Source organism: Pteropus medius, unplaced genomic scaffold, assembly GCF_902729225.1.
Source record: "Pteropus medius unplaced genomic scaffold, Ma_sr-lr_union100, whole genome shotgun sequence".
NCBI lineage: Eukaryota > Metazoa > Chordata > Mammalia > Chiroptera > Pteropodidae > Pteropus > Pteropus medius.
In genome coordinates, this window is record NW_024342467.1 from 11832939 (window position 1) to 11845333 (window position 12395).

A 12395-nucleotide genomic window follows, 5' to 3' on the forward strand; every position below is an offset into this window, starting at 1 on the left:
GAGATGGAAGTGTGGGGAGCTGTCAGCTGAAGTTCACAGGTAGAGTACTAGTTAAGAAAGAGAACACGCAAGTATTTAGTGCATTGCTGATCAGCTGACGTACATTAAGGAACTACCTGAGACCAGGAAAAGAATCACACAAAAACAAAAGTATGAGAAGAAACTGTCCTGTGCTCATGGAGAGCTGAGACAGTGCCTGCCTGATCCAGCTACCGGAAGGAAAAACCTCACAATTCAGGAGCATTAGTTATCAATAAGAGTAAGAAGGTTCTTGCCTCAGAAGTGGGGAAAAATTAAACGTAGATTAAAGCCAATTTTGGCCCCACCTAAAAAAAAACCATAACACTTAAATGCAAGCCCTGAATGGTGAATGGATCAAACTGTTTCCAAGTTTTTAGGTATGTCCCTAAACAAAGCTCAAGAATAGCTTTAAGGTGACAGCATCCAACAAACAAGGTAAAATTTACAATGTCTGATGTCCAATTAAAAATTACCAAGCAGAAAAGGAAGGAAAATAGAAGCCAAAGTGAAGTGAAGATCAATCCAAATGACACAGATGAGACAAGTAGTAGACAGGTTATTATTAGTGCATATTCAATAAACCCGAGAAATGATTGACATGTTGAGACATGGAAGATATAAAGATTCAAACTGAAATACTAGAGATGAAAGCTACATGTTCTTTGTATTGATTAGACATTGAAGAAGAAATGATTAGTTAACTCAAAGACATAGCAATAAAAACTATCCAATAAAACACACAGAAAAAAAGCAAAACAAAACAAAAAGTGAACAGATCTTCAGTAAACTGTGAGACAGCATATACCTACCATATGATCCAGCCATTCTGCCCTTAAATATTTTCCCAAGAGAGGTAAAAGCATATGTCCATACAAAGACTTGTAAGCCAATGTTCATAGGAGCTTTATTTGTAATGGTCCAAACTAGAAACAACCTAAAGTTTATGAGTAGTTGAATAGATTCTTAAAAATATTAAATACATATTTGTATAATGGAATACTACACAGCAGTAAAAAAGGAATGAACTACTGATACATGCAACAACATGAGTGGATCTGAAAATAATGATGCTGAAGGCACACAGAAGAGTACATACTATGAAACCGTATTTATATACAACTCTAGAAAGCACAAACAAATCTCTAATGACAGAAAGCAGTTCAATGGAGGAGGGGACCAGGGAGAGGCAGGAAGGAGGAATTACAAAGGCTCATGAGGAAATTTTGGTGGTGATGTATGTGTTCATTACTTTGTGGTGATGACTTCAAGGTAGTATATATGTAAGAATATATATCCAATGGAATATTTTAAACATTAGTAGATTAATATATCCCAGTTGTATCTCAATAAAACTGTTAAGAAGAAATACACATATAAATAAATAAAATAAACGATTTTGAAACAAAGGAGAGAAATGGTTCAGCAATCAGAAGGATGTGCTGGGTTGAACGACCATTGTTTTGCTTTCAGGGGATTTTGGTTTTTGTTTTGTTTCTTTTATGGAACAAACACAAGCAAATTTATAAGCTATTAGTATATATATTTATACATCTAGAAAATTATAGGAAAGAGAAGAGGTAATTAATGGAGCAAAGTCCTGAGAGAGGAGACAGAATATAGAGAACCCAACGCCAGGGAATGTAGCTGGGGCCAGGGAAAGACCTAATGGATGTGAGGATACATGTGGGGCACATGGCTCCATGTTTTATTCTCCAAATGCTGAACTCTGGGAATAAGCTCATATTTGGGGGTACCAGTGATATTATCTTATGCTAAATTAATCAAAGTTACACATTCTTCCCCACCTAAGAGTAGTGTATCTCCTTAGAAGTAATTTCTCCCAAATTTAGTGGCTCCTTCCCAGTCTGGGATTCAACCAATGTGAATCTATGATATAAAAAAGATTATTTTACTGAAAAGTGGACTGTGTTCTTCTCCTTATCAAGGAAGGGCTCTAAGTTAGAAGGTGTTTTGCTCTAATTTAGACTTTACCAAAGAGTCTTCACTGTAAGCAGCAACGCTGAGAGCCCTGATGTTTGTGTCTCTGGCATATGTTTACGTAGTTTGGAAAGAAAAGCATCTGCCTAAGTGAAAGAGATGTTAGTCTTCAAATTCTCCCCCCGCCACACACGCATACACACACATACACACACAGAGAATCGGTCGCTGCACAGTAATTGATATTTAAGTCAATTCTATTGAAACAGCACAGAAACAAAGCATCAGTTAAACAGAATCACTTGTCGTTTTAGCATTAAAATAACGTGTAACGATGCACTTTAATTTCTTAACGGACCATTTTATTTAGAAAGATTCAGTCTTTGAGGGGCATTCAGGAAATTTTAAGATGTAGTCCACTAGCTAAAATCCTGAACCTGTAAAAATAGTTTCTGTACCTTTCATATTCATTTAACGCGATGTGTAAATTAATGATTTTTTTTAACCGTTTTATTTCGACCAGAACCCACGTTTTCAATCAACATTAGTTGAACATATCCGAGACTAAACAAGGACTAACAGAGAAAAGAGATATTGTTGTTCATTTAAGTACTGGTCGCTTTGGACCAAAATCTTAAGTTTGATCGAGCTGTAAGGGGTCCCTCAACCCCTGAAACATGGCTCTTTTCCAAATACCCGAGGAAGTGGATTTACCATTCACGCCTCTGGAGAGTTTTCAGTCGCCACACTCGTTCAGGTCCCAACTGAGCCAGGTTCCCGCGTTTGGGCAAGTGCTTGGGAGAGCTAGTATCTCCGCAAGACAAGCTGGGGAGAGGGGCCGAAGCCTCCGAAGCCCATTCTCAGTCCCTGGGGTGCGTTTGGGACCCTATCACTCGGGACTCGGGCGGGCGCCTCTGGCCTGCCTGAAGCGCAGGAAAATCCGAACGCGTGCGGGAGTTGTGCCCGGCGCGGTTGCCGCTTGGGGCCCCGCGATGCTCCCCTAAGTAAAGGATTCAGGTACCCGCTACCCTGGCGCCAAACGAGTTGGTTGTCCCGATAATAGGTAACAAAGATGATTTAGGCTGCTCCTGTCTCTGGACCGGGCAGTGGAGGAAAGCCGGGTTTGCGCGCAGGTCGAGGGCAGCGACTCGGCTTCGGCGCTGTCCAGCGCCCTCGGACCAGACCGCTCTGCCTCCCTCGCAGGGTGCCAGGCCCGGGGCGGGATAGCTGGGCTGTGGGTGGCTCCCGAAGCCCGCACTCTCGTGGCTGCGGCTCCAGCCCCCTCTCCCGCCCCTCGCCACTTGGGGGCGGGAAGTGGCGGGTGGGAGTCACCGAGTGTGATTGCCCAAGGCCCCTCCTGCCTCAGCAAGAGAGCGCCATAAAAGCCCCGCTGCGGCCCACTCTCCACACCCCATCCACCAGCTCTCAACCCTCGGGGAGGCACGCGGGACAGCAGAGCCCTCACCGCCCGCCACGCCCGCCCGCCCGCCCGCCAGCCGCCGTGAGTGCCGCTGTCCGCTCGCCTTGACCCGCCGGAGAGGAGCGGAGTCAGCGCCGCCGAACTTGCCCGGGGCGCCGTCCCACCCCCCCTGGAGCAGTGGGGCGCTGGGAGGGTCGTGCCCCGCTCCCCAACCCCTGGCCACCCGCTCGGTCCTCTCCCTGTCCCAAAGCGCGCCAGCCGCTCTCGGCGACTAAATCCCACCTGCCCCTTCTGGTCCCCTCTGATTTTATACCCGCCCTTCTCCCGGACCCTCCCGGCTGGGCAGTCTTCTGGGTTATCTTTTGGAGAACGCGACCCCCAACCCAGGGCAGCTGGCAGTTATCTCAGGGGTCATCGCTTGCTGGGAGGTTTCCCAGGCGGCCCCTCAGTGACAGGTCCCGGGAGGTTGGCCCTGCCCCCTTTCCCAGGATCCTGGGGATCCGACCTGAGATGGACTGACCCGGGGAGCATTTCCCTCCTCTCCCCTCCCCTAAATCTTGACGGGACGCGTCTCAGCCCTCGCGGTGAGCTCCTGCAGACACGCAGCCCGAAAGTATCAGAGAAGAAACTTTTCTCCTCTGACAGGGATTTGGGGAAGAGGGTAGGAAAGTGATGCTTCCTCAGCCCAGCGGGAAGAACTTCTAATTCTGTTTCTAAAGTGTCTGAACCTGTGCGGGGTCGCCCCACTCTGCACCTGTCGTGGAGCGACTCTTGCGCCCAGCGACTTCCACCGAAGTTGCGCGGAGTTTTCGGTGGAGCCAAGGGCCGGGCGGGCGGGGTGGTGCTCGCCAGCTCCGCTTCCCTCTGCAGCGCTGGCTGGAGCGTGAATTCCGGTCATGGGTGATAGTGGAGGGACCCGCGCGGGAGGCAAGGGAGGGAGGTGTGGGGCGTGTGTTCTCTGAACCCCCAAAGCCCCTCCACTGTGCCTCTTCGGTGCCCGCAGATGCTGGGGAGCAAGCTACTGGGGCTCTCCGGACTGACCCTTGCCCTGTCCCTGCTCATGTGCCTGGGCGCGCTGGCCGAGGCGTATCCCTCCAAGCCTGACAACCCCGGAGAGGACGCTCCTGCCGAGGACATGGCCAGATACTACTCGGCGCTGCGACACTACATCAACCTCATCACCCGGCAGAGGTGCGTGGCCTCCGCGGGATCCACTCCGGGACCACCCTGCCGGCACACTCGGTGATCCTGGGGATCTAAGAGCGGACAGGCACCATTTCTTTTTCTTCATTATATTCCAGGGCAGGACAGGATCAGGATCAACTCTCAGTAACTGTTTGCTTAGGGCACCGAGTACTGTCCCTCTGCAATTTAGGGTCCCAAATTCCTGACCCCCAGATTCGCGTTCCCTAGGCTGGCTGTCTCCTTCCACCTGCCCCCTTGCTTTTTTGTTCCTAGAGCAGCTGGGGACTGTTTGGAAACCTGGGTGGGGAGGCACCCTGTGAAGGGCTCGGGGGTGCGCCAGGGAAGTGCTGCGGGGCGAATGGAGGGCAGGGTGTCCAGGAAAAGCAGCAAAAACCAGGGAGGAAGCAGCTGGGGTGCTGAAGACATTGCCAGATTTTCTAACCTGTCCAGAGCCAACTGAACGACAGTCTTGAGGGAAAGACAAATAGAGCTATTTTCTTTTCTTCTAAACAGCTTTTTTTTTTTTTTTTTTTTTTTTTTTTTAAAGTCTCAGACCCTACTTGAAAATTCTGGTCCAAATAAATAGAGATTTAGCAGAAAACATTTGATCTAAAATGCAGAGACTTTTCTCATTTTGTAGAAGGTCTGAAAAGGAAGTGCCTGCTTGGTGGTTTATTAACTAGAAATTTACATTGGTCTAGTCACTCCAGGATGAATCCAGGGGTTACATGGAATTTGAGAAATTGTAAACTTCATTCTGAAACCCCAGGAAGCTAAAATGAAATGCCACATTTTTTTTTACTCTCAACATCAAATATTAAACAACACAATTCAAACAATTTTACAAATAATATAGGATTTTTAAATTTGTTTCCAAAATTGGTTCATCTTAGTTGTAAATCATTGAATATTTTATTTTAATTCCTGAGATCAAATGACCTTAATAAGCGAAAAATTATGGGTCCTTTTAAAGCATTAATGTTATTTAACATGTTTAAATTATGTTTTGTAAAGTGTAATTTTTGTTTTTATCATATTTTTATTGTTTACAAGTCAGGGAATAGTTGGAAAGGATCCAAAGTGGAGTCTCTATTTTTAAAATAAAGTTTTTTTATTTGTTTCATCAAAAAGCTATTTCATCCTGAAAAGTTTTTTTTTTTTAAAGTCCCAATTTATATAGAATCAGAAATACATGAAAGTACCAGAATTAAATAGTTTCAGTTTATGATCCCTGAAGCCTGATGATTTTAATTAGTGAAAAGCAACAATGTTTTATATCCTAATAGACTTATTAGAAAGTCAACTGGTTCAGATTCTTGCTTATGCTATATAGACGGGAGAAAAGAACTTGAACAAATAAGAAAGATATTCTTATCTTTTCTATGAAAACCTTTGTTAATTATTTAGTTTGTCAGTCATGACGCACAATAGAACTTATTTTCACAAAGATGATTGCTATAAAGTTTTACTATTGTACGGTATAAAGCTTTAGCATTTCAAATGTTTTTTTCGAGGCATTATTTCGTTCAGTCTTTACCTCAAAGCTTAGAAGTAAGGTTAATTATCTCCAGTTTTACATATCATGAAACTAAGAACATTTCATCAAAACTTTTTAGGGGTGATGAAATTGGAGCCTCCCTCCTACTGATTTTCCTTGGGTGTTGTCACCACCATCAGCAGTCAGTGTGATCTCCAAAATCTTTGATGAGATAAAAAATAAGGAAAAGGGACTTGAGTATCATGAGAAGAGAGTCAGGTTCAGTGGGAATGAGTTGGTCCTGAAGCGGAGTTTTCCATCTCATCTTCATATAGGTTCCTCCTTAGAAACCATCAGAGGTTTATAATCTACACCAATAATCTCCATTCTGTACGCTCATTGCCTTCCCATCATACACACCCACTCATATGTACATGTTGGTATTTTTGAAAATTTTAGTGTCGGTTGTGAATATATGTTTTAATTTGGCATTAATATTCTCTTTCCTCCCTGTTTCTATTCAATCTATGTCTAAGCTGTATACTCTGGTTCACTGCTTCTGAAAGCAGCATCATTTATTCTAGAGCATGATCTAACACATATTGCTTATACAGTTCTCTAGATCAGTAGTTCTCAGCTGGGGCTGACTTTTTGCTCCCCAGGATATTTGGCAAGGTCTGGAGACATTTTTGGTTGTCACAACAAGGGGTGGATGTTACTGGCAACTAGTGAGTAGAGGCCAGGGATACTGCTAAACATCTTACTTTGCCTAGGACAGCCCCCTACAATGAAGAGTTATCCAGCCCAAAATGTCCATAGCACTGTGTTGAGAAACCCAGCCTTAGACTGATGTTTCTCCATCTTGGTCACATATTGGAATTGCCTGGGGAAGTTAAAAAATATTCTGAGGCTGGCCTGTACACCTAACCAGTTAAATTTGAACCTGGGGTAAGGGTGATGGTGGGGCTTGGACTTTATAGTGGTTTTAAAAGCTTTCCGGGTGACTCTAATGTTCAGCCAGATTTGGGAATCTTACCTCTAGAGACTCCATCTTTGAAAGTTAAAGAATTGTAGAGAAAAAGAATAATCAAGAATTAATTAGAGAAGGAAGAACTGTGAACAGCACTGTACTTTATGACTGTGCAAATCCTGCTATTATAGATTTAGGTTCTTTACTTGTAAATTGAAGAAAATATTGGCCAGTTCTTTCATTCACTGAAACACGATAAAGATAAATGAGTTAAAGGTGCCCAAGAGTTTTAAGGTTGTAAAATCAGCTGATGGTCAGAATAAATAACTATATGCTGTAGCCTACAGTCTGATATCACAACTACAAAAAAATCTTTGAGGAAATCTTACAAATGATGGCAGCAGGGGAGTTTGCTCAATTTTTGCTTCCCTCGAGTCCCGGCAAAGAAACAAAAATAGGGAATCTTTCCCCCCGAATTAGATTTAATTGTACTTGATTGGCAGTTAGAGTACACCTTCTGACAGCTTTGTGTCTCTGTTTACTTATTAGCAAATCAATCCACGCCAGGCTAATTTTTTTATTTGTGAACAAAGTGGTGGCTGGTGTCCAATGCCTTTTCCAAGAAAAGGGGAAATAGCATTTTCAAAAAATACAACTTAGTACTATAGATTTGTTAGACTCTTTAGCAGTGAGAAAGAAAGAAAGAAAGGGGGAGAGAGGGAGTAAAGGAGTGATCAGTGTACTCACTCACCTTGAGCAAGTAACATATGCCATCCTGGCAGGAAAGAATAACCTTGCATTCATATATTGTCCTATTCATATCCTACTACAGGAGAAAAAGAGACCAAGAACATTTCTATAGACCAGTAGGATTCCTTTATATTTATAGGGCAGATGAAAATCACAGCATGAGAGGCTTTTAGCTCGTGGTACCCCAAATAAATATGGAAAATATAGGACCTAGATTCTGTTGCTATCTGTAAGAATAGGTAAATTTCAACAGCAATAACTTGCATTCGTGTATCATTTTTTCACTTTCAAAGCATTGTGACTCACATTGGATGTTCACAAAGACTCCCATTTAGGCACGAGTTACGATTTTGTCTTTACAAATGAGAAAACAGGTTGAAAGACACAGGTGGATCTAAAACTTCAGTCTACTGATTTTTTTTTTTTTTTAGGGATGTTTCTGAAATATCTTCTGGTCTCTTTGTTAAGATTTAAACTATAATTCAGAACTATGGCCAATTAACTAATTATGGAAACATTTAAAATCATGCTTTGATGTATTTTATTTCCTTCACCAGATCTCTCTCTCTCTCTCTCTCTCTCTCTCTCTCTCTCTATATATATATATATATATATATATATATATAATTTGTGGTATAAAAAGGCAAGAATTAGGAATCCAGTTGGGTTTAAATAATCTGCTTAGTTATTTAGATATTGAAAAAAATTATATCTATATAATTTGAAATCATATTCATGATGTTTCTGATAATGCATGCTTTGTACACCTAGATTACTTATTAGCAGATGATCAACTGAAAATAACTTTTAGATTTAATACCCCAAATGGGAGACTATCTTCTTTTTTTCTAAAAGTTTTAATGAATATTCTAGCTTTAAACAAATTTTTCTTTTCTTTTTCATTCTTTCCTTTTTTTTTTTTTTTTTTTAGATATGGAAAACGATCCAGCCCTGAGACACTGATTTCAGACCTCTTGATGAGAGAAAGCACAGAAAATGTTCCCAGAACTAGGTATGAAAAGGCTTGTGTGGGACTTTGTTGCAGAGCTCAAGGTGCCCTGGGGAGGGAAACCAGAGAGGGCTGCCTGGGGAGGAGGCATTGGAATGCGCTGTTCCAGACCAGGTAGGAGTTGGGCAGAAATGGGGGTGGGGCACAGGGAAGGGAGAACCTTTCTTTTTATGTACTCATTTGCAAATATCTAAACTTCTGTGGGGTAATATATTCTACCCCAGTTGATATGGTGTTTCTTTGAAAATGTTAAATACAAGTGACTTTTACCCTAGAAATTACTCTATAGAGAATTTCTAACTGTGTTAGAATTGGGGGAGCATAGAGTGAATCCCCATCTCAACATTCAATGACCAACCATTCATCTTTGGCTGGGTTAATCCTTAGATTTTATAGACTACGTGGAGTGTCTAGATGTCCTAAGAACTATACCTCATGAGCCTTACTTCAATCTTCCTGGTTTTACATGAAACTGTAGATAAATCACAGGGTGCTCCTGTTTGCTTTTTAACATATTTTAGTCCAGCCAATGTCACATAGTAATTTATTGCATTCGGTGAATGAGTGTGGGACAGCATATTATTCTCAGGGGCTTATCCGTAGCCTTGGGGCTTTCTTGGAGTGTGCACTGTCTTGGGAGAGGTGCCCACCAATGTCCGGGTGTCAGTCATTGGGCCAGGATCCTCTGGTGGCTCCTGGACAAGGAGTGCTGCTGAAAAGAAGCCTGATCTTCCTTCTTTTTCATAATTGGCTCATCTGTCCGCTGCCTCCAGCCTCTACCCCCAGTAAAATCACACAGCGCATGGTTCGTCCATTTCTGTGGTAGCTTGTCTGCCTTAAATCCAGAGCTTGACAATGGCAAAAACCAAGTTCCCCAGAAGAGGTCACTAAAACACTTGCTCAGTGAGTGAGACTAGAGTGTCACTCTTCATTGGGGTTCTCCCTAGAGAATAAAGTGGATGAGCCACTAAGTCACCACTTTTCCTCCCACTCGCCTGTCTGTTCTCTTGTGAAATGGCCAGCCTGGGTGAAGGTGCAATTCTAGAGTTGTCAGGTTTGTTTTCTCTGAAGGAAACAACAATTTGGACTGGAATAAAACCTCAATGCTCTTGTCCTTGCAGGTACCAGCCAGATTTAAACAGCAAATGCAAGGAAAGCAGATGGAAATTCATAAGGGTTGTTTTTTATATAATAAACAATAAATGCTTTTTTACGTCGCATGGAAATGCATGTGATGTTTGCTACAGTAAGTTTAGGGTGAGCTATATCTACTTAAGATAAGAAAAAGAGCCATCCAGACCTACCTACAACCTTGCTGCTGTGCTTTGTTTTGTGGCCTGAAGTTGCACAGTTAGTGTATGAAATAAAGTTAATTGCACCTTGATTGACAGCCACAATCACGTGTAGTTAAGAGATAAAACTTGACAGCCTTGAAGTTGCCTGTAAATGCTATTTTCTTAAAAAGGGTTCTTTATAGTCCAGTAAATAGCATCTCACTACATAAAAAGCCTTGCAGGAAAACAAAGGAAGCATATTCAGAGTTGAGCAACAATAACTTTCTTGTTACAGCTTTGTGTGATTCCTGTGGTTTTGATCTTCAGAAATATTGCAGACTTCTTTGGCTTCTTTGATCAATATAGAGCCTTTTAAATAGTCCCTCTGAGATTTGCCCGAGACTCCCGTTACTACTCAGCTGGGTCTTTGCACAGTATGCCGCTGTTTCTTGCTCTGAAATTCTACGTGGCCTCTTATTCAGAATGCCAACAGGAGCCTTTTCAGCAGTTCCTGATCATCTTTCAGTTCAGAATGCAATGTCTCACTCTTGCAAGACTCCCAGTAAGCTGGGAAGCTTCTCTTACATGCTTTGCTTCTTATGTTTGACAGGCTGGAAGACCCTTCGATGTGGTGATGGGAAATGAAACTTGCTCTCCAGTCTTTGCCTATTTTTCAGTCCATATTCATTCTGTAAAACTAGAGTCCGCCTGTCCTCCCAGTGCATGCAGCCGCTGTACTCAACTCTGCGGTTTCCCTGTGTCGTCCTTGTATATATGTGCGTTTAAATAAAGTTCCATGCATTCAAAATTGTTCCAGTGGAAAATCTGTTGTTGCAACAGTGAGAATTTCTTTAAGTTATTCCTTCAGTCCCAGTCTCCCTCAAGTAGCAGATGCAAGGTTTGTTTCACCAATATTAAAGCAGTGGCTATGGAAGATATAAAGATATGGTCTATGATGAACAAAACTCAGAGGGGTGTGTGTGTGTGTGTGTGTGAAAGGCGCGTGTGTAACAATAGAAGTATTTGGAAACATCGAGCAGGGGAATGCTGATTTGGAACAATTTTCTGAACTTTTTCTCACATTCACATGGAATATTTCTTAACCTCGTTCACCTATTCTGTCAGCAGAAAGGGTTCTTGGCCAACAAAACTTTCTGCAAACTGTCTTATATTTCCTCTGTCTAATACTGTAGCCACTAGCCACATGTGGCTTTTGAGCACTTAAATGTAGCTAGTGCAAATAAGGAGCTGAGTTTTAAATGTTACTGAATTTTAACTTAAATAGCCAAATGTTTCTAGCAGCTCGGGTACATACACTTTCTTAGGCCACTACTTTTAGAATGTGAGTCATAAACAGATACACTGAGTCGGATGGCTACCTTTTACACAGCCCAGGGTATGTTAATCAATTTAGCTAAAGGTTATTGCACTTAGTTAAAAGTAAATGTTATTAGATTCTTACATGTAATTTCTAAACCAAAGAAAACAAGTCACATCCTACATTTATACTTTGAACTACACTGTAAAAAATATGCACAAATATTTTTATGTGATTTTTAAAAACTGCTTACGAAAACCCTGTGTACACCATGACTTAGAGAATCTTATAGCATATAAAGTATTCTCCATATAAAAGAATTCTAATGTTTTCTCAGCTATTGAAGACAATGAGGCTCCAAAGAATAATTTTCTTTAATGAAACTAAGATAAAAACTGTTCCATAATTTTCCAAAACTTCTCCTTAATTTTGTTTCTTTGTGCTTTGAACTAAATACTAATATATAAAAACATTTTTAAAAATCTTAAAATATTTAGGAACTCACAATTCATTATCACACAATGTCAAAGTTCTTTATTAACCTAGTATATATTTGGAGATTCTCTTTATTGAAGTTAGTATTATACAAAGAAAGTTGCCACGAAGATTTACTTGGCAGCACCAACAGGCTGAAAATTCATCACTATATATAGAACTCTTGGTTACATGGAGCAGAGATAATAGGAATAATATATATGAATCATTAGAAGATGATCCAGGAATTTCATTTTAAACAAAAGTTTAAACCTCTTATTACATGAAATCTAAATGCCTGAAAGCCTAAATGTTAAACAGCCCACATTTTACTTGTAACTCAGGCCTTGATCTCTTACCTCTTCACCTCATCTTCCTAGAAAGAGCACTGAACTTCCGCACCACGTGAGCTCTGTGGTTCTGACTCAGTTACTTCCAGATTCTCTGACCTTCAAATGCACTGAACGTCTGAGTTCTCACTCATGAAATGGGGATAATAAATCCTGCCCAGCTGTCCATGAATGTCTATAAGGGGATCACAATTCAGTTTAAGATAATG

At 41.6% G+C, this 12395-nt stretch overlaps 1 protein-coding gene across 1 annotated transcript; it reads left to right on the forward strand.

The window, feature by feature from the left end:
• The first annotated feature begins 3385 nt into the window (after nt 1–3385).
• NPY (neuropeptide Y) lies at nt 3386–10846 on the forward strand. The gene is made up of 4 exons (XM_039861864.1): nt 3386–3460; nt 4383–4570; nt 8693–8773; nt 10655–10846. The coding sequence occupies exons 2-4, from the start codon at nt 4383–4385 to the stop codon at nt 10677–10679; spliced, it is 294 nt and encodes a 97-aa protein (XP_039717798.1). The 5' UTR covers nt 3386–3460; the 3' UTR covers nt 10680–10846.
• The last annotated feature ends 1549 nt before the right edge of the window (nt 10847–12395 follow it).

What these genes read in the sequence shown, in the direction of transcription:
- NPY (XM_039861864.1), top strand. Translation starts at nt 4,383, where the DNA reads ATGCTGGGGAGCAAGCTACTGGGGCTCTCCGGACTGACCCTTGCCCTG. An exon ending in AACCTCATCACCCGGCAGAG is followed by an intron (nt 4,571 to 8,692) that starts GTGCGTGGCCTC and finishes TTTTTTTTTTAG; the next exon opens with ATATGGAAAACGATCCAGCC. An exon ending in GAAAATGTTCCCAGAACTAG is followed by an intron (nt 8,774 to 10,654) that starts GTATGAAAAGGC and finishes TATGTTTGACAG; the next exon opens with GCTGGAAGACCCTTCGATGT.